Consider the following 19012-nt stretch of genomic DNA (forward strand, 5'->3'; position numbering starts at 1 on the left):
AATTATAAGTCAGTCTCTCTGGAGGCTTCCTGACTCGGTCCGGATAACGCCTCGGTGGTGTAGTAGTTTCTGGTGGTGTAGTAGGTTCTTTTGGCAAGGCTGATTCGGCTTGAATGCCAGTGTCAGGTTCATCGGGTTCCAGTATCACCGGATCGGAGGTAGACACTATGGGTATCTCTACGTCATCATTAGGCGTATAGAGTGGTGGTGTAGGTTGTCCCTTTTCGGATGACTCTATGATTTGGTCAGCATGGCACCTTATTATGCTTTCTCCAATGTCCACGGTATACATCAGCGGTCCTAGTCGTGTGCAAATAGTTCCAGGCTGCCATTTCTCGGTACGGTAGTCCCGGGCCAAAACTTGTTGACCCATCTGGAAGGTTCTAGTTGGCCTTTCATTCATGCCTTGAAATTGCCGGTTCTCCACGTCCCTTCTGATGTTTGGCTTGATCAAATCCAGCCGGCATCTTAGGCTTCTATTGAAGAACATCATGGCGGGAGTTTGGTTTGTAACCATATGTGTTGCATTCCTGTATGCAAACAAGAAGTTATCCACCTTATGCTGAAGTTTTATGTCTTCATTACCCATGGCCTTTATGGCCTTCTTGAAGGTCTGGACAAACCTTTCAACCAATCCATTGGTGGCGGGATGGTATGGGGCGGATGTGTAGTGCTTAACCCCATTGTTTTTTAAGAACTTCCTGAATTCTTCGGACACAAATTGCGGTCCATTATCAGAACAGATCTGTTCAGGCAGCCCATTCCTGGCAAATATGGTCCTTAATACTGTGATGGTTTTTTCCGTGGTGGTGGAGGACATCTTTATTACCTCCGGCCACTTGGAGTGTGCATCAACCGCGATTAAGAACATTGAGTCCATAAATGAACCAGCAAAGTCGATGTGTACCCTTTGCCATGGAGATGAGGGCCACTCCCATGGATGTAGAGGGGCTTGTGGTGGAGCATTTTGGACCTTCTGGCATCCTAGGCAGCTCTTGGTCATTTCTTCGATGTCTCCATCAATACCTGGCCACCATACAAACGCCCTGGCTAGGTTCTTCATTTTCACTCCGCCCAGATGCCCCTCGTGAAGCTCCTTTAGAACTTTATCCTGGAGTTTGGGTGGAATCACCACTCTGGATCCACACATCAAGGTTCCTCGGCACACTGACAGCTGTTCTCTTCTTTGCGAGAATGCTGGCAACAGTGGTTCGCCATGTGCTGGCCATCCCTTCACTGTTAAATCGTAGACTCGTGAGAGAGTCGGGTCATTTCTAGTTTCCCTTTCAATGGCAGAATTTGTTACTGGTAGACATTCGACTATGGTAGAGTGGAAAATCTCCACTGGGTCTATGGTAGGTGCCTCTTCTACCGTTGGCAACGGTAGGCGCGATAAACCGTCAGCATTCCCATGCTGTTTTGATCCTTTGTATTCTATGTTATATTGGTGTGCCCCTAGAAAAAGGGACCACCTCTGTAGCCTTTGCGCTGTCATAATGGGAACACCCTTTTTAGGGTTGAATATGGAGATGAGGGGTTGATGGTCAGTCAACAAGGTAAATTTTTTGTCCGTGTGTTAATAGAGACACTGAAGACAGGAGTTGGTTTCACAGGTGTTTACTGAACAAAGTCTGGAGGGGAACTAACTGATACAACACAATATACAGGCTTATATAGCCCGAGTGGCCATTACCGGCATTACAGTACACAGGGGGCTCTTAAAGGCACATACACTACACCCTCCTCCCCCGATCTCCAGCACTACCATTGACCCCAGGGTTGGTGCTGTACTATCCAACATACTTGCATTGGACGAGCGGAAATGTCTTGCCACTCGACAACACCAAAACTGAAGCCATCCTTTCACATTCCCCGCTGTGGCTCAGTGGACGGCTCTCTCGCCTCTGAGTCAGAAGGTTGTGGGTTTGTGTCCCACTCCAGGGACTTGAGCACAAAAAATCTCCGCTGACACTCCCAGTGCAGTGCTGAGGGAGTGCTGCACTGCCGGAGGTGCCGTCTTTCAGATGAGACATTCTGCTCTCTCAGGTGGATGTAAAAGATCCCACAGCACTATTTTGAAGAAGAGCAGGGGAGTTACCCTTGGTGTCCTGGGCAATATTTATCCCTCAAACAACATCACAAAAACAGGTCATTATCACATTGCTGTTTGTGGGATCTTGCTGTGCGCAAATTGGCTGCCATGTTTCCTACATTACAACAGTGACTACACTTCAAAAAGTACTTCATTGGCTGTAAAGCACTTTGGGACATCCGGTGGTGGTGAAAGGCGCTATAGAAATGCAAGTCTTTCTTTTCTCTGGCTAGCCACTCACGCACAGCCAAGTGACATGGAATCTCTGCGTTCTTCTTGGCCCCAAGATGGCCTTCTGGCTCCGCACCTGGCCAAGGTCACGTTCGTTGCTCCTCTACCTCAACCCCTCCACTGGCTAAACCCAAACCCTCACCTTCATCACCCCTAGAACTGAGTTTTCGAATCTCCTGCCCACCTTCCATAAACTGCAGTTAATGCAAAACTCTATGCCCCGAGTCCTTCTCACACAAAGGTCTGCCACGCCTGTTTCCTACAAACTCTCTGTTTCCCATTTCCATTCATTTCAAGGTTCTTATTCTTATTTTCAAATTTCTCCACAATCTTCACCCAACTGATCTCAGCAATATTCTCCTGCCATATGGCCCAGCCCATCCCTTCTGCTCCTCAGACTTTGGCTTGTTGTTTGTGCCTCATTCTCTCCGACACACAATTAAAAAAAAAATTCATTCGATGTGGGCATCGCTGGCAAGGCCAGCATTTATTGCCCATCCCTAGTTGCCCTTGAGAAGGTGGTGGTGAGCCACCTTCTTGAACCGCTGCAGTCCGTGTGGTGAAGATACTCCCACAGTGCTGGGAGGGAGTTCCAGGATTTTGACCCAGCGACGATGAAGTAACAGCCAATATATTTCCAAGTCAGGATGTTGTGTGACTAGGAGGGAAACTTGGAGGTGGTGGTGTTCCCATGCACCTGCTGCCCTTGTCCTAGGTGGTAGAGGAGCTGGTCCTATCAGTCACTACACCTGGAGTTCTTTGCCATGATACCTCTCCTCCTTGTCTCCAAAACCTCTTACAAACCCACCTTTCCATCTAATGCGTTTGGTCCTTTCTTTATTCTTCCCGCTCAGATTGTCCTCTTCCATCCCCCATTTGTTAATCACTGAGACATTTCCTTACTTTAGGGACACTTGTTCCTCCCGGTTTTGGTATTTGAGAAAATGAATTATTGGAGCTTTAGCAATAAATAGGTCACTTACGGCAGTGGCTACACTTCAAAAGCACTTCATTGGCTGTAAAGCGCTTTGGGAAGTCCTGAGGTTGTGAAAGGTGCTATAGAAATGCAAGTCTTTCTTCTACCTACTCTGAACAGCCACTCACAGTGACATTTAACTGTAGCACAGATTCATTATGCAAATCAAGGAATAGGAAAGGGATAATTCCTAGCGGGCACCCACTCCTCCCCCTTATTTAAATTTGTCAAACAGGAAGGGTGTCAATCGTTTAAAAATCAAATTTGCAGACTAGAATTTATTGTTGGGTAGCAGTTCTGCGTATTTGAAAGTGACAACAATGTATTAGTGAAACTCACGGGCAAGTCAGCACCACTTCATTAAAGTTTATTGTCTTGATGTAAATGGCTAAAATGAGAATAACCAACATGGAAGAATTATTTAACGTAAGTATTCCACGTTCTCCTTTAATGGGATGGGATGTGATGTGGGACAGTCGTAATAACATGTGAGAAATGTTCTGGCTGCCTTTGAAGTTACCTTTCAAAGCCTTTAATTCTGGCAGCGCAGCTGATTAATGAACTGGGGTCGGCAATCATTTTTTCAGTAACGTTTTCTCTGTGTGCAATGCTGGCTCTGATTAATGTTTAATGATGAGAGCAAGTTTTCTGTCGGTGTATTGTTTTTGGGTTCATTCCCCATTTGATTGTTGGTATAAAGACTCATTTTGGAATAGTTGATTGGTCCTGTCGAATAACGGTAGCCAGAGCATCACACTCGACCTCGTCAGCATTTCCAACTGCCTGTATTATTGTATTAAGTCCTTGACACACATGGAACTGTTTTACGGAACCAAGGCGGGGAGATGGAGTTAAGATACAAATCAGCCATGATCTAATTGTCTGGCGGATTAGGCTCGAAGGGCCGAATGGCCTCCTCCTGTTCCGATGTTCCTTCCAATTGTAACTATAACATTTGCCTGTTAAACTACTTATGCAACACAGTCTTGTCTGCTCCCGCTAACAGTTAAAGAGACCAAGTTATTCAGGGCTTGAGTTTAAAGGATCCTGCTGTAAAGGACAAGGGTGTTTTTTCCTGGTTAAGTCTCCAACTGCTTGCAACAAACCAACTCACCATCAGCCCGCCCGCCATCCGCCAGCCTCTCGCCCGCCATCCTCTCACCCGCCATCCTCTCGCCCGCCATCCTCTCGCCATCCTCTCGCCCACCATCCTCTCGCCCTCCTCTCGCCCGCCATCCCCTCGCCATCCTCTCGCCCTCCTCTCGCCTGCCATCCTCTCGCCATCCTCTCGCCATCCTCTCGCCATCCTCTCGCCCTCCTCTCGTCCGCCCTCCTCTCGCTGTCCTCACGCCCGCCATCCTCTCGCCCGCCATCCTCTCGTTGTCCTCACGCCCGCCATCCTCTCGCCCGCCATCCTCTCGCTGTCCTCTCACCCACCATCCTCACGCCCGCCATCCTCTCGCCCGCCATCCTCTCGCTGTCCTCTCACCCACCATCCTCACGCCCGCCATCCTCTCGCCCGCCATCCTCTCGCTGTCCTCTCACCCACCATCCTCACGCCCGCCATCCTCTCGCCCGCCATCCTCTCGCCCGCCATCCTCTCGCCCGCCAGCCTCTCGCCCACCAGCCTCTCGCCCGCCATCCTCTCGCCCGCCATCCTCTCGCCATCCTCTCGCCCGCCATCCTCTCGCCATCCTCTCGCCTGCCATCCTCTCGCCATCCTCTCGCCCGCCATCCTCTCGCCCGCCATCTTCTCGCCATCCTCTCGCCCGCCATCCTCTCGCCCGCCATCCTCTCGCCCGCCATCCTCTCGCCATCCCCTCGCCCGCCATCCTCTCGCCCGCCATCCTCTCGCCATCCTCCCGCTACACTTCCGTTGTCGACCATTTTGGGGCCATTATTGTACCGCACTTCAAATTCATGCTCAGGATGTGGGCGTCGCTGGCGAGTCCAGCATTCATTGCCCATCCCTAGTTGCCCTGAGAAGGTGGTGGTGAGCCGCCTTCTTTTAGCGGGTTTGATGTAACTCAGTGTCTCGCCCGGCCACTTCAGGGGGCAGTTAAGAGTCATCCACCTTGGTGTGGGACTGGAGTCACCTATAGGCCCAGACCGGGTAAGGACGGCAGGTTTCCTTCCCTACAGGACATCAGTGAACCAGTTGGGTTTTTACGACAATCCGACAGTTGCCTGGTCACTTTTACTGATCCCAGCTTTTTATTTCCAAATTTAAAAAAAAATCTGAATTCAAGTTCTCAAAGTGCTCACGGTGGGAGCTGAACTCACATTCTCTGGCCTGTTAGTCTATGTGGAAATGCCTTTAAAAATCTGTGCATCAACTTGCATTTATATAGCGCCTTTAACATAGTAAAATGACCCAAGATGCTTCACAGGAGCGATTATCAAACAAATTTTGACACCGAGCCACGTAAGGAGATATTAGGGTAGGTATGAGGCAGGTTTTAAGGAGCGTCTTAAAGGAGGAGAGAAGGGCGGAGAGGTTTAGGGAGGGAATTCCAGAGTTCGGGGCCAGGCAGCTGAAGGCACGGCCGCCAATGGTGGAGCGATTAAAATCAGGGATGCTCAAGAGGCCAGAATTGGAGGAGCCAAAGATGGGGAGGGGCGAGGCCATGGAGGGACTTAAAAACAGGATGACAATTTTAAAATTGAGGTGTTGTCGGACCAGAAGCCAGTGTTGGTCAGTGAGCACAGGGATGATGGGTGAATGGGACTTGGTGTGAGTGAGGAGATGGGCAGCCGAGCAGGATGAGCTCAAGGTTATGGAGGGTGGAAGGTGGGAGGCCAATATTAAGGGGAAGGAGGGAATGGTTAATGATCTGATTCCAGGTCAAGGGCCATTTCAGGTTAGGTGTGAGATAAAGGTTAACCTAAAAAACAACAGCTGCTGCGGCAGGACCAGTCCATTCCCCACACAAACACCCTCTCCAAGTAAGGCTATTAATTTGGGGTCAGTTTGTTCTGAATCGTGAAGGCAGTGTTGTTGAAACTGCCGAAACTCATTCTGGTCAGGACCCAATGGCTAACAGTGAGGGAGACCTTCACCCAACGAGTTAGCATAATTCCAGTGCAGTCCTGAGGGAGTGCTGCACTGTCGGAGGGGCAGTGCTGAGGGAGAGCCGCACTGTCGGAGGGGCAGTACTGAGGGAACACCGCACTGTCAGAGGGGCAGTACTGAGGGAGCGCCGCACTGTCGGGGGGCCAGTACTGAGGGAGAGCCGCACTGTCGGAGGGGCAGTACTGAGGGAGCGCCGCACTGTCGGAGGGGCAGTACTGAGGGAGCGCCGCACTGTCGGAGGGGCAGTCCTGAGGGAGCGCTGCACTGTCGAAAGGGGCAGTACTGAGGGAGCGCTGCACTGTCGGAGGGGCAGTACTGAGGGAGCGCCGCACTGTCGGAGGGGCAGTACTGAGGGAGTGCTGCACTGACGGAGGGGCAGTACTGAGGGAGCGCTGCATTGTCGGAGGGGTAGTACTGAGGGAGCGCTGCACTGTCAGAGGGGCAGTACTGAGGGAGCGCTGCATTGTCGGAGGGGTAGTACTGAGGGAGCGCTGCACTGTCAGAGGGGCAGTACTGAGGGAGCGCTGCATTGTCAGAGGGGCAGTACTGAGGGAGCGCCGCACTTACGGAGGGGCAGTCCTGAGGGAGCGCTGCATTGTCGGAGGGGTAGTACTGAGGGAGCGCTGCATTGTCGGAGGGGCAGTACTGAGGGAGCGCTGCATTGTCAGAGGTGCAGTACTGAGAGAGCGCTGCATTGTCGGAGGGGCAGTACTGAGGGAGCGCTGCACTGTCGGAGGGGCCGTCTTTCGGATGAGGCGTTAAACTGAAGCCCCGTCTGCCATTTCAGGTGGACATAAAAGATCCCATGGCACTATATCGAAGAAGCGCAGGGGAATTTTCCCCAGTGTCCAGGCCAATATTTTTCCCTCAACCAACATCACTAAAACAGATGATCTGGTCATTATCACATTGCTGTTTGTGGTAGCTTGCTGGCGCCAATTGCTGCCACGTTTCCTACAACAGTGATCACACCAAATAAATTGTACTTCGTTGGCTGTTATGCACTTCAGGATGTCCTGAAGTTGTGAAAGACGCTGTATAAATGCAGATTCATTCTTTCTTTATAAAGTTAGAACCCAGTTCCCAGAGATGAAGGACAGTGTGCTTAACCCACTGTGCTATGCAGGCCCCTGGAATAAGGCAGCTCAATAATCCAGCTGCCCTCTAGACACGGGTGCTGCACTGGAAATACTGGGAGCTGCACAAAAACAGGAAATGCTGAAAATGTGCAACAGTTCCACCAGCATTTGAGATTGGTTGACAGTGAGTGGGTTTATATCGTACAATGTGTATAATACCTGATCTATGTGTATTACTACCAGCTGTTGCATTTATCTCGTCCCTTTAACATAGAAGAAATACCCTGTGTCACTTCACAGAGCGGAGCTTCTGACCCCACCTCCTCTCCATCACCAAGACCACCGACTTCCACCTCCGTAACTTTTCTCCCCTCCACCCTTGCCTCAGTTCATCTTATTGAAACCCTCACCCCTGCCTTTGTTACCTCCAGACTCGACTATTCCAACACTCCCCTGGCTGGCCTCCCATCTTCTACCCTACATAAACTCGAGCTCATCAAAAACCCAGCTGTCCGTGTCCTAACTCACGCCAGGTCCCGTTCACCCATCACCCCTGTGCTCGCTGCCCCGTGTCCTAACTCACGCCAGGTCCCGTTCACCCATCACCCCTGTGCTCGCTGCCCCGTGTCCTAACTCACGCCAGGTCCCGTTCACCCATCACCCCTGTGCTCGCTGCCCCGTGTCCTAACTCACGCCAGGTCCCGTTCACCCATCACCCCTGTGCTCGCTGCCCCGTGTCCTAACTCACGCCAGGTCCCGTTCACCCATCACCCCTGTGCTCGCTGCCCCGTGTCCTAACTCACGCCAGGTCCCGTTCACCCATCACCCCTGTGCTCGCTGCCCCGTGTCCTAACTCACGCCAGGTCCCGTTCACCCATCACCCCTGTGCTCGCTGCCCCGTGTCCTAACTCACGCCAGGTCCCGTTCACCCATCACCCCTGTGCTCGCTGCCCCGTGTCCTAACTCACGCCAGGTCCCGTTCACCCATCACCCCTGTGCTCGCTGCCCCGTGTCCTAACTCACGCCAGGTCCCGTTCACCCATCACCCCTGTGCTCGCTGCCCCGTGTCCTAACTCACGCCAGGTCCCGTTCATCCATCACCCCTTTGCTCGCTGCCCCGTGTCCTAACTCACGCCAGGTCCCGTTCACCCATCACCCCTGTGCTCGCTGCCCCGTGTCCTAACTCACGCCAGGTCCCGTTCACCCATCACCCCTGTGCTCGCTGCCCCGTGTCCTAACTCACGCCAGGTCCCGTTCATCCATCACCCCTTTGCTCGCTGCCCCGTGTCCTAACTCACGCCAGGTCCCGTTCATCCATCACCCCCTGTGCTCGCTGACCTACATTGGCTCCCGGTCCAGCAACGCCTCGATTTTAAAATTCTCATTCTCGTGTACAAACCATGACCTCGCCCCTCCCTGTCTCTGTAGCCTCCTCCAGCCCTTCAACCCTCTGAGATCTCCACACTCCTCCAATTGTGGCCTCTTGAGCATCCCCGATTTCCATCGCTCCACCATTGGCGGCCGTGCCTTCAGCTGCCTGGGCCCCAAGCGCTGGAATTCCCTCCCTAAACCTCTCCCCCTCATTCCCTCTCTTTCCTCCTTTAAGACGCTCCTTAAAACCTACCTCTTTGACCAAGCTTTTGGTCACCTGTCCTAATATCTCCTTCTGTGGCTCGGTGTCACATTTTGTTTGATAATCGCTCCAGTGAAGCACCTTGGGACGTTTTACTACGTTAAAGGCGCTGTATAAATACAAGTTGTTGTTGTAAGGGGATACATTTAAAAAAAAAACATTTTATACAATTAAGTGAATTGGTGTTTTGCAAAAATGCTGAAACTCTGAACACATGCACAAAATATCAAGTCCCATGAAATGCAAAATCAAAATACTGCGAATGCTGGAAATCTGAAATAACAACAGAAAATGCTGAAACATTCTGGTTATATTGAGCCACTGAGCTTTTATGAAGATTTCACACTTGCTCACTTTGTGCAAATTGTAGTATTTAAACTCCATCAAGCCACAGCAATCAGCGATCGGGACACCAAGAATTCAACACAATCTCATCCTCTGCTTCAAAATAACCTGTAAACACTCCGCAGGTCAGTTCGGACGAAGGGTCCCCGACTCGAAACGTTGACTCTGTTTCTCTTTCCTCGATGTTGCCTGACCTGCTGAGTGTTTGCAGCATTTTCTGTTGTTATTTCAAGTCCCATGAAATGTGTTCAATTCTCCAGATTTAGTTTCAGCTGTTCTGGCACCTCAAAAAACTCAGCATTGGTTTCCAGTTTTGTTTGAAACAGACTATAAGAGCAAGAACAAGGCAGAGAAAGGAACAGGATTACTCTTTAAACGACGCCCTGCATCCTTGTTCCGCACTGTGCCCTCCTCCCATGAATTGTTGATTCCACTGTGATCACGTTGTCCCTGTGGTCTCCCCAGGCACCCCTGGATACTAATCTGAAATAGCGGAGCTTCCCCACAAACTACAACTGACTCCCCAAGAAATAATTAACTTTCACATCATCAGAAATGTTTCACACATCAGCCATAGGAGTTTATAAAACACAAGGAGGCCATTCATCCCATCATGTCTGTGCCAGCTCTTTGCTAGCGCAATCCTAAACTAATCCCACCGCCCGCTCTCTCCCCATAGCCCTGTATCAATCCCAAACTAATCCCACTGCCCTGCTCTCTCCCCATAGCTCTGTATCAATCCCAAACTAATTTCACCACCCCGCTCTCTCCCCATAGCCCTGTATCAATCCCAAACTAATCCCACTGCCCCGCTCTCGCCCCATAGCCCTGTATCAATCCTCAAACTAGTCCCACTGCACCGCTCTCCCCCCATAGCCCTGTATCAATCCCAAACTAATCCCACTGCCCCGCTCTCTCCCCACTGTCCTGTATCAATCCCAAACTAATCCCCCGCCCGCTCTCTCCCCATAGCCCTGTATCAATCCCAAACTAATCTCACTGCCCTGCTCTCTCCCCATAGCCCTGTATCAATCCCAAACTAATCCCACTGCCCCTCTCTCTCCCCATTGCCCTGTATCAATCCCCAAACTAATCCCACTGCACCACTCTCTCCCCATAGCCCTGTATCAATCACAAACTAATCCCACTGCACCACTCTCTCCCCATAGCCCTGTATCAATCACAAACTAATCCCACTGCCCACTCTCCCCCCATAGCCCTGTATCAATCCCCAAACTAATCCCACTGCCCCGCTCTCTCCCCATAGCCCTGTATCAATCCCCAAACTAGTCCCACTGCCCCACTCTCTCCCCATAGCCCTGTATCAATCCCACTGCCCGCTCTCTCCCCATAGCCTTGTATCTTCCTCTGCTTCAAAATTTCGATCCAATTTTCCCTTAAAAGATGCAATGGCCTCTGCCTCAACCCCTCCCCGTGTAAAAGTGTTCCACACCCAACAATCCCGTGTAAAGACATTTCTCCCAACCTCCTCCTCACTCTTCTAGTCACAACTTTAAATTGGGATGAGATTGTGTTGAATTCTTGGTGTCCCGATCACTGATTGCTGTGGCTTGATGGAGTTTAAATACTACAATTTGCACAAAGTGAGCAAGTGTGAAATCTTCATAAAAGCTCAGTGGCTCAATATAACCAGAATGGGTTTTTACTGACTCACAGTGAATGCCTATTAAGGACCTTTAAAGCTACTGAGAATGATGGTGGTTTAGGAAATAAATAGCATGCGATAAAAAAACACAGCCATCTCAAAATAGACTCTCTAAAATAGCAAGGTTCTGGTTTGACCCATTTCATTTAAAATCTAGAACACTTGTTTTCAGCCCCTTGGGATGGTGGTGAGGTTCCTGCCCTCTCTGAGGGCCACAGCAGACACCAGATGATAGCTTGGTTTGTGTATCTCTCAGTGTGCAGCACAGCAGGGGGTTAAGTACCATCAGATCCCCGGCATCCTTTCCCCGCACAGTGTCCTGTTAAATCCCCGCCCACAACAAATCCTTGATACCACCTGTGATCATCTTCTCCCTTGAGTACAGAAGACTAAGGGGTGATCTAATTGAAGTGTTTAAGATGATTAAAGGAGTTAGGGTCAATAGAGAGAAACTATTTCCTCTGGTGAGGGGAGTCCAGAACAAGGGGGCAGAGTCTTAAAATTAGAGCCAGGCCGTTCAGGGGTGATGTCAGGAAGCACTTCTTCACACAAAGGGGAGTGGAAATCTGGGACTCTCTCCCCCAAAAAGCTGTTGAGGCTGGGGGTCAATTGAAAATTTCAAAACTGAGATTGATAGATTTTTGTCAGGTAATAATATTAAGGGTTACAGAACCAAGGCGGTTAGATGGAGTTAGGATACAGATCAGCCATGATCTAATTGAATGGCAGAACAGGCTCGAGGGGCTGAATGGTCTCCTCCTGTTCCAATGTTCCCTATGGTCTTCCTAGGTACCCCCTGTATACCAACCTGAAATTGTGAAGCTCCCCCACAAACTACAGCTTAATCCCCAAGAAACAATGACCTTTCACGTCATCAGAACTGTCTCACACATCAGCATAAGAACATAAGAAATAGGAGCAGGAGTAGGCCAATCGGCCCCTCGAGCCTGCTCCGCCATTCAATAAGATCATGGCTGATCTGATCCTAACCGCCAATCCACTATCACAGAACCATCTCCTGAATCTAACAGAATTAGACACATGAAATAGGAGCAGGATCAGGCTACACGGCCCCTGGAAGAACCATAGGAATTGGTATCGGAGATGATGAGAAGCTTTGTTGGCGATGGGAGGACTGGCATTCTGATTGGTGCTCTTGGATTGTGGGGGCCTTGACCTTATCCTAACCCAAGCTCCACACAGTCACAGGTTTCAGCAGAAGTCAGGACTGGGAATCCTGGATGACTTCCCTCTTCCTTAACCCAATATCAATAAAAGCCAAAATAACAACAGAAAATGCTGCAAAAACTCAGTATGCCAGGCAACATCCGTGGAGAGATAATAGAGTCAACGTTTCAGGTGAACCCTTTGTCAAGACTAAAAGAAGCACAGGGAATGAAATAGATTAAGAGGCCAGGCTGGGAGAGAACAAAAGAGAAGAGACTTTAAGAGGTATTCAAAACGAGACGAGATGGTGATAGGACTAGTGGAGACAAAAGACAGCTCTAGATTAGGTGTGAAATGCGCTGGCAGATTGTCAATAAAAGCCAATTGTCATGTCGCTACACCCCTGGCCAGTTGAAATCAGGGGGGGGGGGGGTGGTCCTCCCTGATCTGTAAGTCTGAGCTACTAACTGGATAAGCTTACTGAGGCACAAGGGAGCGAGACACTTTTTGTGGGATGATTTGGTAGACATGTTTTCAAATTAAGCCAAATGTTTCTAAAACCATTTTGATGTTCAGTGTTTGTGTGTTTTATTCCTTTTAGTTTCCAGGATACGAGGACACGACAGGGGATTATGAAGAAACTTACTGCTCTGAAGCAGATGAAACCCCCAAGTATTTCCAGAAAGTCATTGTACCAACACTTTATTTCTTGGTCTTCCTGTTTGGGACAATTGGGAACGGCCTGGTGATGCTGATTCTGTTGCGTTACAGGCGCTCAAGGACTCCAACCGACAGCTACCTGCTACACCTGGCGATGGCCGACCTTCTCCTGGTCCTGGTCCTGCCTTTCTCCGCCATCGAAAGTATTTTTGGGTGGCCCTTCAGTGTCTTCCTTTGCAAACTGATGGGTTCCATCCACAAGCTCAACTTCTTCTGCAACAGCCTGCTGTTGGGGTGCATCAGCTTCGACCGGTACCTGGCGATTGTCCACGCCGTCCATACTTACAAAAAACGCAAAGCCAAGTACGTCCACTTGGTTTGCTCAGCCGTCTGGGCGATAGGTTTCCTCTTCCAAATTCCAAATTTAATCTTCTTAAATGTTGAGGCTACCTTTCCCGAGAATGAAACCAAATGCACCTACCCGTCAGATAACATCAGGATCAACGACTGGCTGCTCGCCGAGCAGTATTTGTACCATGGGATTGGCTTTTGTTTGCCACTCACTGTCATGTGCTATTGTTACTCCATGGTGATCAAAACCCTGTGCAAGACCCAGAACTTTGAGAGGCACAAGGCCATCAAGGTTGTTCTGACGGTCACCGTGATGTTTTTCATCTGCTGGACCCCCTACAACGTGGCCAAATTCATCAAGACATTGCGGATCCTCGATGTGATTACCGCGGAGTGCGATTTCTACAGGAAGCTGAAGCTCACCATCGTGGTGTCAGAGAGCCTCGGATTCATTCACAGCTGCCTGAACCCAGTCCTTTACGTCTTTATTGGGATCAAGTTCAGAAATGACATCTTGAAACTTTTCAGAGAGATGGGCTGCATTAGTCAAGCGACCATGGACAAGCACTTTCACCTGAAACGTGCTGGGAAAAATGGGAACACTTCACTTTCGGAAAATACCACTTCCTGGTCTAACGTTTAAACACGGAGAAAATTTTGACAGTGACCAGCAAACAGACGTTAATAAAACTGGGAAATGGAGAGCGTGTAAATGGCAAATGAATTTCAATATAGATAGGTGTTGGGTGGTGCATTTTGGTACAAGGCCGCCTACTCCTTGGAAAACAAGTGTCTAAATGGGGTAGAGGAGCAAATGGATCTGGGGGTACAGATTCACAAATCATTAAAAGTAGCGACAAGAAGGTCATAACAAATACAAACCAAGCACTGGGGTTTATCTAGAGATAGAATTGAATGGCAGAGAAATGATGTTAAACTTGTATCGAACCTTGGTTAGGCCACACTCGGAGCACTGTGAACAGTTCTGGTCTCCAGATTATAGAAAGGATAGAGAGGCACTGGAGTAGGTGCAAAAAAGATTTACGAGAATGATACCAGAACTGAGAGGTTATTCCCATCAAGAAAGATTGAACAGGTTGGGTCTCTTCTCTCTGGAAAGGAGAAGGCTGAAGGGGTGACCTGATCGAGCTCTTTAAGATTGTGAAAGGGTTTAATAGGGTCGACGTAGAGAAGATGTTTCCAGTTGTGGGTGAGACCAGAACTAGGGGACCATAAATATAAGACAGTCAGTAATAAATCCAATGGGGAATTCAGGAGAAACTTCTTTACCCAGAGAGTGGTGAGAATGTGGAACTCGCTACCACAGGGAGTGGTTGAAGTGAATAGTTTAATCAACCTGCTTTGTAATTGCTTAGTCTCATTGGTAACCTGGTTCAAGTATTGGTTGGGTGTATAAAATTCTGCTGCAGGCAGGATGGGAAATTATGCAAACTCAGGCACAATAACTTGAGTTGAATTATTTTAATTTTTCTTTCTCGTAATTTGAACACCCAGTTCCTTATAGAATGATTCAGCACAGGAGGCGGCCATTCGGCCCATCGTGCCTGTGCCGGCTCGTTGAAAGATTCTATCCAATTAGTCCTGTTCCCCCGGCTCTTTCCCCAGAGCTCTGCAAATTTCCCCCTTCAAGTATTTATCCAAATTCCTTTTTGAAAGTTACTATGAATCTGCTTCCACCGCCCTTTCAGGCAGCGCGTTCCAGATCACAACAACTCGCTGCGTAAAATAATTTCTCCTCATTTCCTCCGCTGCATTTTTTGTCGCCATTGCCACCCTTTCCCCACGGGCCCGTAGCCCAGGATTGGTTAACACCTTCCTCACCGAGCCGTGGGCACTGGATCCACATTCCACTGAATTTAACCACGGGTGGTTTTATGAAGGCTGCGGAGAGCCAGCTGACAGGTGAGGTGCGAGTGGCTCCCCTCTTCTCTGTGCTCATCATAGGAACAGGAGGAGGCCCATTCAGCCCCTCGAGCCTGTTCCGCCATTCAATCAGATCATGGCTGATCTGTATCTTAACTCCATTTACCCACCTTGGTTCTGTAACCCTTAATACCCTCACCCAACAACAATCGATCAATCTCAGACTTGACATTTTCAATTGACCCCCACCATCAACAGCTTTTTTGGGGGGGGGGGGGAGTTCCAGATTTCCACCACCCTTTGTGTGAGAAAGTGCTTTCTGACATCACCCCTGAACGGCCTGGCTCTAATTTTAAAATCCTGCCCCCTTGTTCTGGACTCCCCTCACCAGAGGAAATAGTTTCTCTCTATCTATCCTATCAAATCCTTTAAACATTTTAATCACCTCGATTAGATCATGCCTTAATCTCCTATACTCGAGGGAATACAAGCCCATTCTGTGCAACCTGTCCTCGTAATTTAACTCTTTTAGCCCCGGTATCATTCTGGTGAATCTGCGCTGCTCCCCCTCCAAGGCCAGTCTATCCTTCGTGCGATGGCCAGAACTGAACGCCTGCGCGTGGCAGAGTGAAGGATCGCGTGTGCCAGCTACACGTGACCTAGCGGAATGGCTGGTGTCACAAAGCAATGTTCACCTGTCCAGCGTCTCCATGTTTCTGTTAGTCAGACAAGACCGTTTCTCGGATTTAATTTAGTTCTAACCACCCTCTAGGCCACTCTGACAGGGGATTGCTGCGCTGGGGGCACGTTGGTTTGGTTCCATTTAATAGTTTATATGTGGTGCTTCTGCAGCTGAACAGCCAGTTGAGGATTATGGACCAGTGTCAGGCCTGAAGAACAGGCTGTTGGTTGAGGTAGCGGGGAGTGTCCGGTGCCCGTGGATGCAGTGATAGTGAGCACATTAAGGGAATGAGAGAAAAAATGAATGACCTTTTGTAATTGTTGTATATTTTAAGGTGAACGTTCTCTCATTAAATGATTGCACAAGACAACTTAAACCGCTGGTAAACGCACAGAACTTACTGATACCTTTAAGAACACAACAATTAATCTCATCGCCAACATGTGCCCAAAAATGGATGAAACTTCATGGCAGACGACTGATTGTCTGAAGCAGAGTGAACTGTCTAGTCAGCAGTCAGCGTGCCGGAGATTCAGTCTGGCTTCAGGGGCTGCGGAGATCCCCAGCTGCTATGCAGGCACCTCATGGCCGCAGAGCTTTGCTTCCTTTTTTGTCAATGACCTGCAGCAGATACCGTCGATGGGATCTGGAGGCACCAGAAACCGTAACGGACACTCTCCAAGACGAAGGAATATTTTGCTTCTCGCCTACTTTGGATGTAACTCAGACGTTGAGAGCGACAGCATTGCAAACAATTGGCAAATCTCCGCATATACAGTTAGAAACCGCTCGATGCTTTGTGATTTAAACGTAATCATTTATTGTTCCATTGTTGGTGAGAGATTTTGTTTGATATTCGATAATAAAGGGAGTCATTCCTCCACATGTACAGAGTCTGTTTGATTCTTTGTCCTCATCTGGAATTCTGTGGTGCTCGTGTATCAGAGCCCACAGCTTCCTCTCTTTGAAATTCCCGCTTTTTCTTATTAACGAACAAACTTGCATTAATGCAGCACCTGTCACAACCTCCGGACGTCCCAAAGTGCTTCACAGCTAATGAAGTACCTTTGAAGTGTCGGCCGTGGCTCAGTGGGCAGCACTCTCGCCTGAGTCAGAAGGTTATGGGTTCAAGTCCCACTCCAGAGACTTGAGCACAAAAAATCTAGGGCTGACACTCCCAGTGCAGTACTGAGGGAGTGCCGCATGGTTGGAGGTGCCGTCTTTCAGATGAGACGGTAAACCGAGGCCCCATCTGCTCTCTCAGGTGGATGTAAAAGATCACGCAGCCACTATTGGAAGAGGAGCAGGGGGAGTTCTCCCCAGTGTCCTGGCCAATATTTATCCCTCGATCAACATCATTAAAACAGATTTATCTTCCCATTATCACATTGCTGTTTGTGGGATCTTGCTGTGTGCAAAATGGCTCCTGCGTTTCCTACAACAGTGACTACACTTCAAAAAGTACTTCATTGGCTGTGAAGCGCTTTGGGACGTCCGGTGGTCGCTGTATGACTGCAAGTCTTGCGTTCTTTCTAATGTGTGACCAGCTAATAAAAACTGGGCAACAGGAGATTATAAAACTTGCACTTCCTGAAAAATGCCGTTTCATTAGCAACACCTAAAACTAGCAGCCAATCACTATTCGTAACAATGAACCGTTAACTTAAGCAGATAAACAACCCAACCGTGGACAAGTTTTGTGGTGAAAGACCCAATGAAAATCGAGGGAATCGCAATTGACCCAGGCTGCCTGTATTTCCAGACACCACCCCCATCCCCCCCCGCCTTGTGGAAGGAGCCAAGATGTGAGTGTTCATGTCTCACTGACCATGAACCAACGCCAGGGAGGGGGGGGGGGGGGTTGCAATTCATCCTCAGGTGTCAGTTTTCAGCCTGCAGTGAGTAGTCATCGAATCAGCAGCTACAATGCAAGGGAAGGATACTTTGAGCACAGAGGGTAATTTTAGAGTTTTGAATTTGTGCGATACTATAAAACGAGTTGGTAGCCTATTTAACATCTCTCACTATTTCCATTGAAATCTGCTTTACACTATTGCATAAAGTCAAGATCTTCCCCAAGGTGTGAGTGAAAGAACTGTTCCGGGGGCAGTGCTGCGGACCTTTAAATGCTGCAGCAACACCCGGCTTCCCGTTCTCCAATGGGAACACTGCCAATGACAGGCGTTTATTTCACTGGCCGCTTACTCCATTTTCAAATAACGCTGACTCTGGAAATACGCACAGGGTCAGCGATTCGCGCACTTCCAATTAGGCTTAAGAATCTCAGCCAGTGAATGTTTTATCTCTATAATAATAACTTGCCCCTGATCCTCGTTAATCTGAACTCTCTGTTTATATTTGTGCTGTCGTGAAGCAGATAACAAGTTATTATCAACCAGTCGTCCCCGCTGAAACTCGCACCAAGTCCCGTTTACCCATCACCCCAGTGCTCACTGAGCTACATTGGCTCCCAGTCCGGCAATGCCTCAAATTTGTTTTTAAATCCCTCCATGGCCTCGCCCCTCCCTATCTCTGTAATCTCCTCCACCTCTACAACCCCCCAAGATCTCTGTGCTCTTCCAATTCTGGCCTCTTGCACATCCCCAAATTTAATCACTCCACCATTGGCGGCCGTGCCTTCAGCTGCCTGGGCCCCAAGCTCTGGAATTCCCTCCCTAAACCTCTCCGCCTCTCTCTCCTCCTTGGGGGTAAAAACAGGAGGGTAGATTATTATCTAAATGGCAATAGATTGGGAGATGGGGAAGTGCAGAGGGACCTGGGTGTTCTTGTGCACCAGTCACTGAAGGAGAGCATGCAGGTGCAACAGGCGATTAAGAAGGCAAATGGTATGTTGGCCTTCATATCAAGGGGGTTCGAGTATAGGAATAGGGATACCTTACTACAGCTGTACAAGGTGCTGGTGAGACCGCATCTGGAGTATTGTGTACAGTTTTGGTCGCCCCATCTGCGGAAGGATGTTCTTGCGATGGAAAGAGTGCAGCGGCGATTCACCAGGCTGATACCTGGAATGGCGGGAATGACCTACGAGGAGAGATTGAATAGTTTGGGCTTGTACTCACTGGAGTTTAGAAGATTGAGAGGGGATCTCATCGAAACATATAAAATTATGGCAGGCCTGGACAGGCTGAATTCAGAGAGAATGTTTCCAATGG

At 49.2% G+C, this 19012-nt stretch overlaps 1 protein-coding gene across 1 annotated transcript; it reads left to right on the top strand.

The window, feature by feature from the left end:
• Positions 1 to 3564: 3564 nt before the first annotated feature.
• Positions 3565 to 16722, top strand: cxcr5 (chemokine (C-X-C motif) receptor 5). The gene is made up of 2 exons (XM_085967685.1): positions 3565 to 3725; positions 12864 to 16722. Exons 1-2 carry the CDS (start codon positions 3684 to 3686, stop codon positions 13914 to 13916), a joined length of 1095 nt encoding a protein of 364 aa, XP_085823811.1. The 5' UTR covers positions 3565 to 3683; the 3' UTR covers positions 13917 to 16722.
• The last annotated feature ends 2290 nt before the right edge of the window (positions 16723 to 19012 follow it).

The sequence above is a fragment of the Somniosus microcephalus genome, chromosome 26 (genome assembly GCF_052327205.1).
Source record: "Somniosus microcephalus isolate GS21.2 chromosome 26, FLI_Smic_1.0, whole genome shotgun sequence".
NCBI lineage: Eukaryota > Metazoa > Chordata > Chondrichthyes > Squaliformes > Somniosidae > Somniosus > Somniosus microcephalus.

What these genes read in the sequence shown, in the direction of transcription:
- cxcr5 (XM_085967685.1), top strand. Translation starts at nt 3,684, where the DNA reads ATGGCTAAAATGAGAATAACCAACATGGAAGAATTATTTAAC. An exon ending in ACATGGAAGAATTATTTAAC is followed by an intron (nt 3,726 to 12,863) that starts GTAAGTATTCCA and finishes TATTCCTTTTAG; the next exon opens with TTTCCAGGATACGAGGACAC.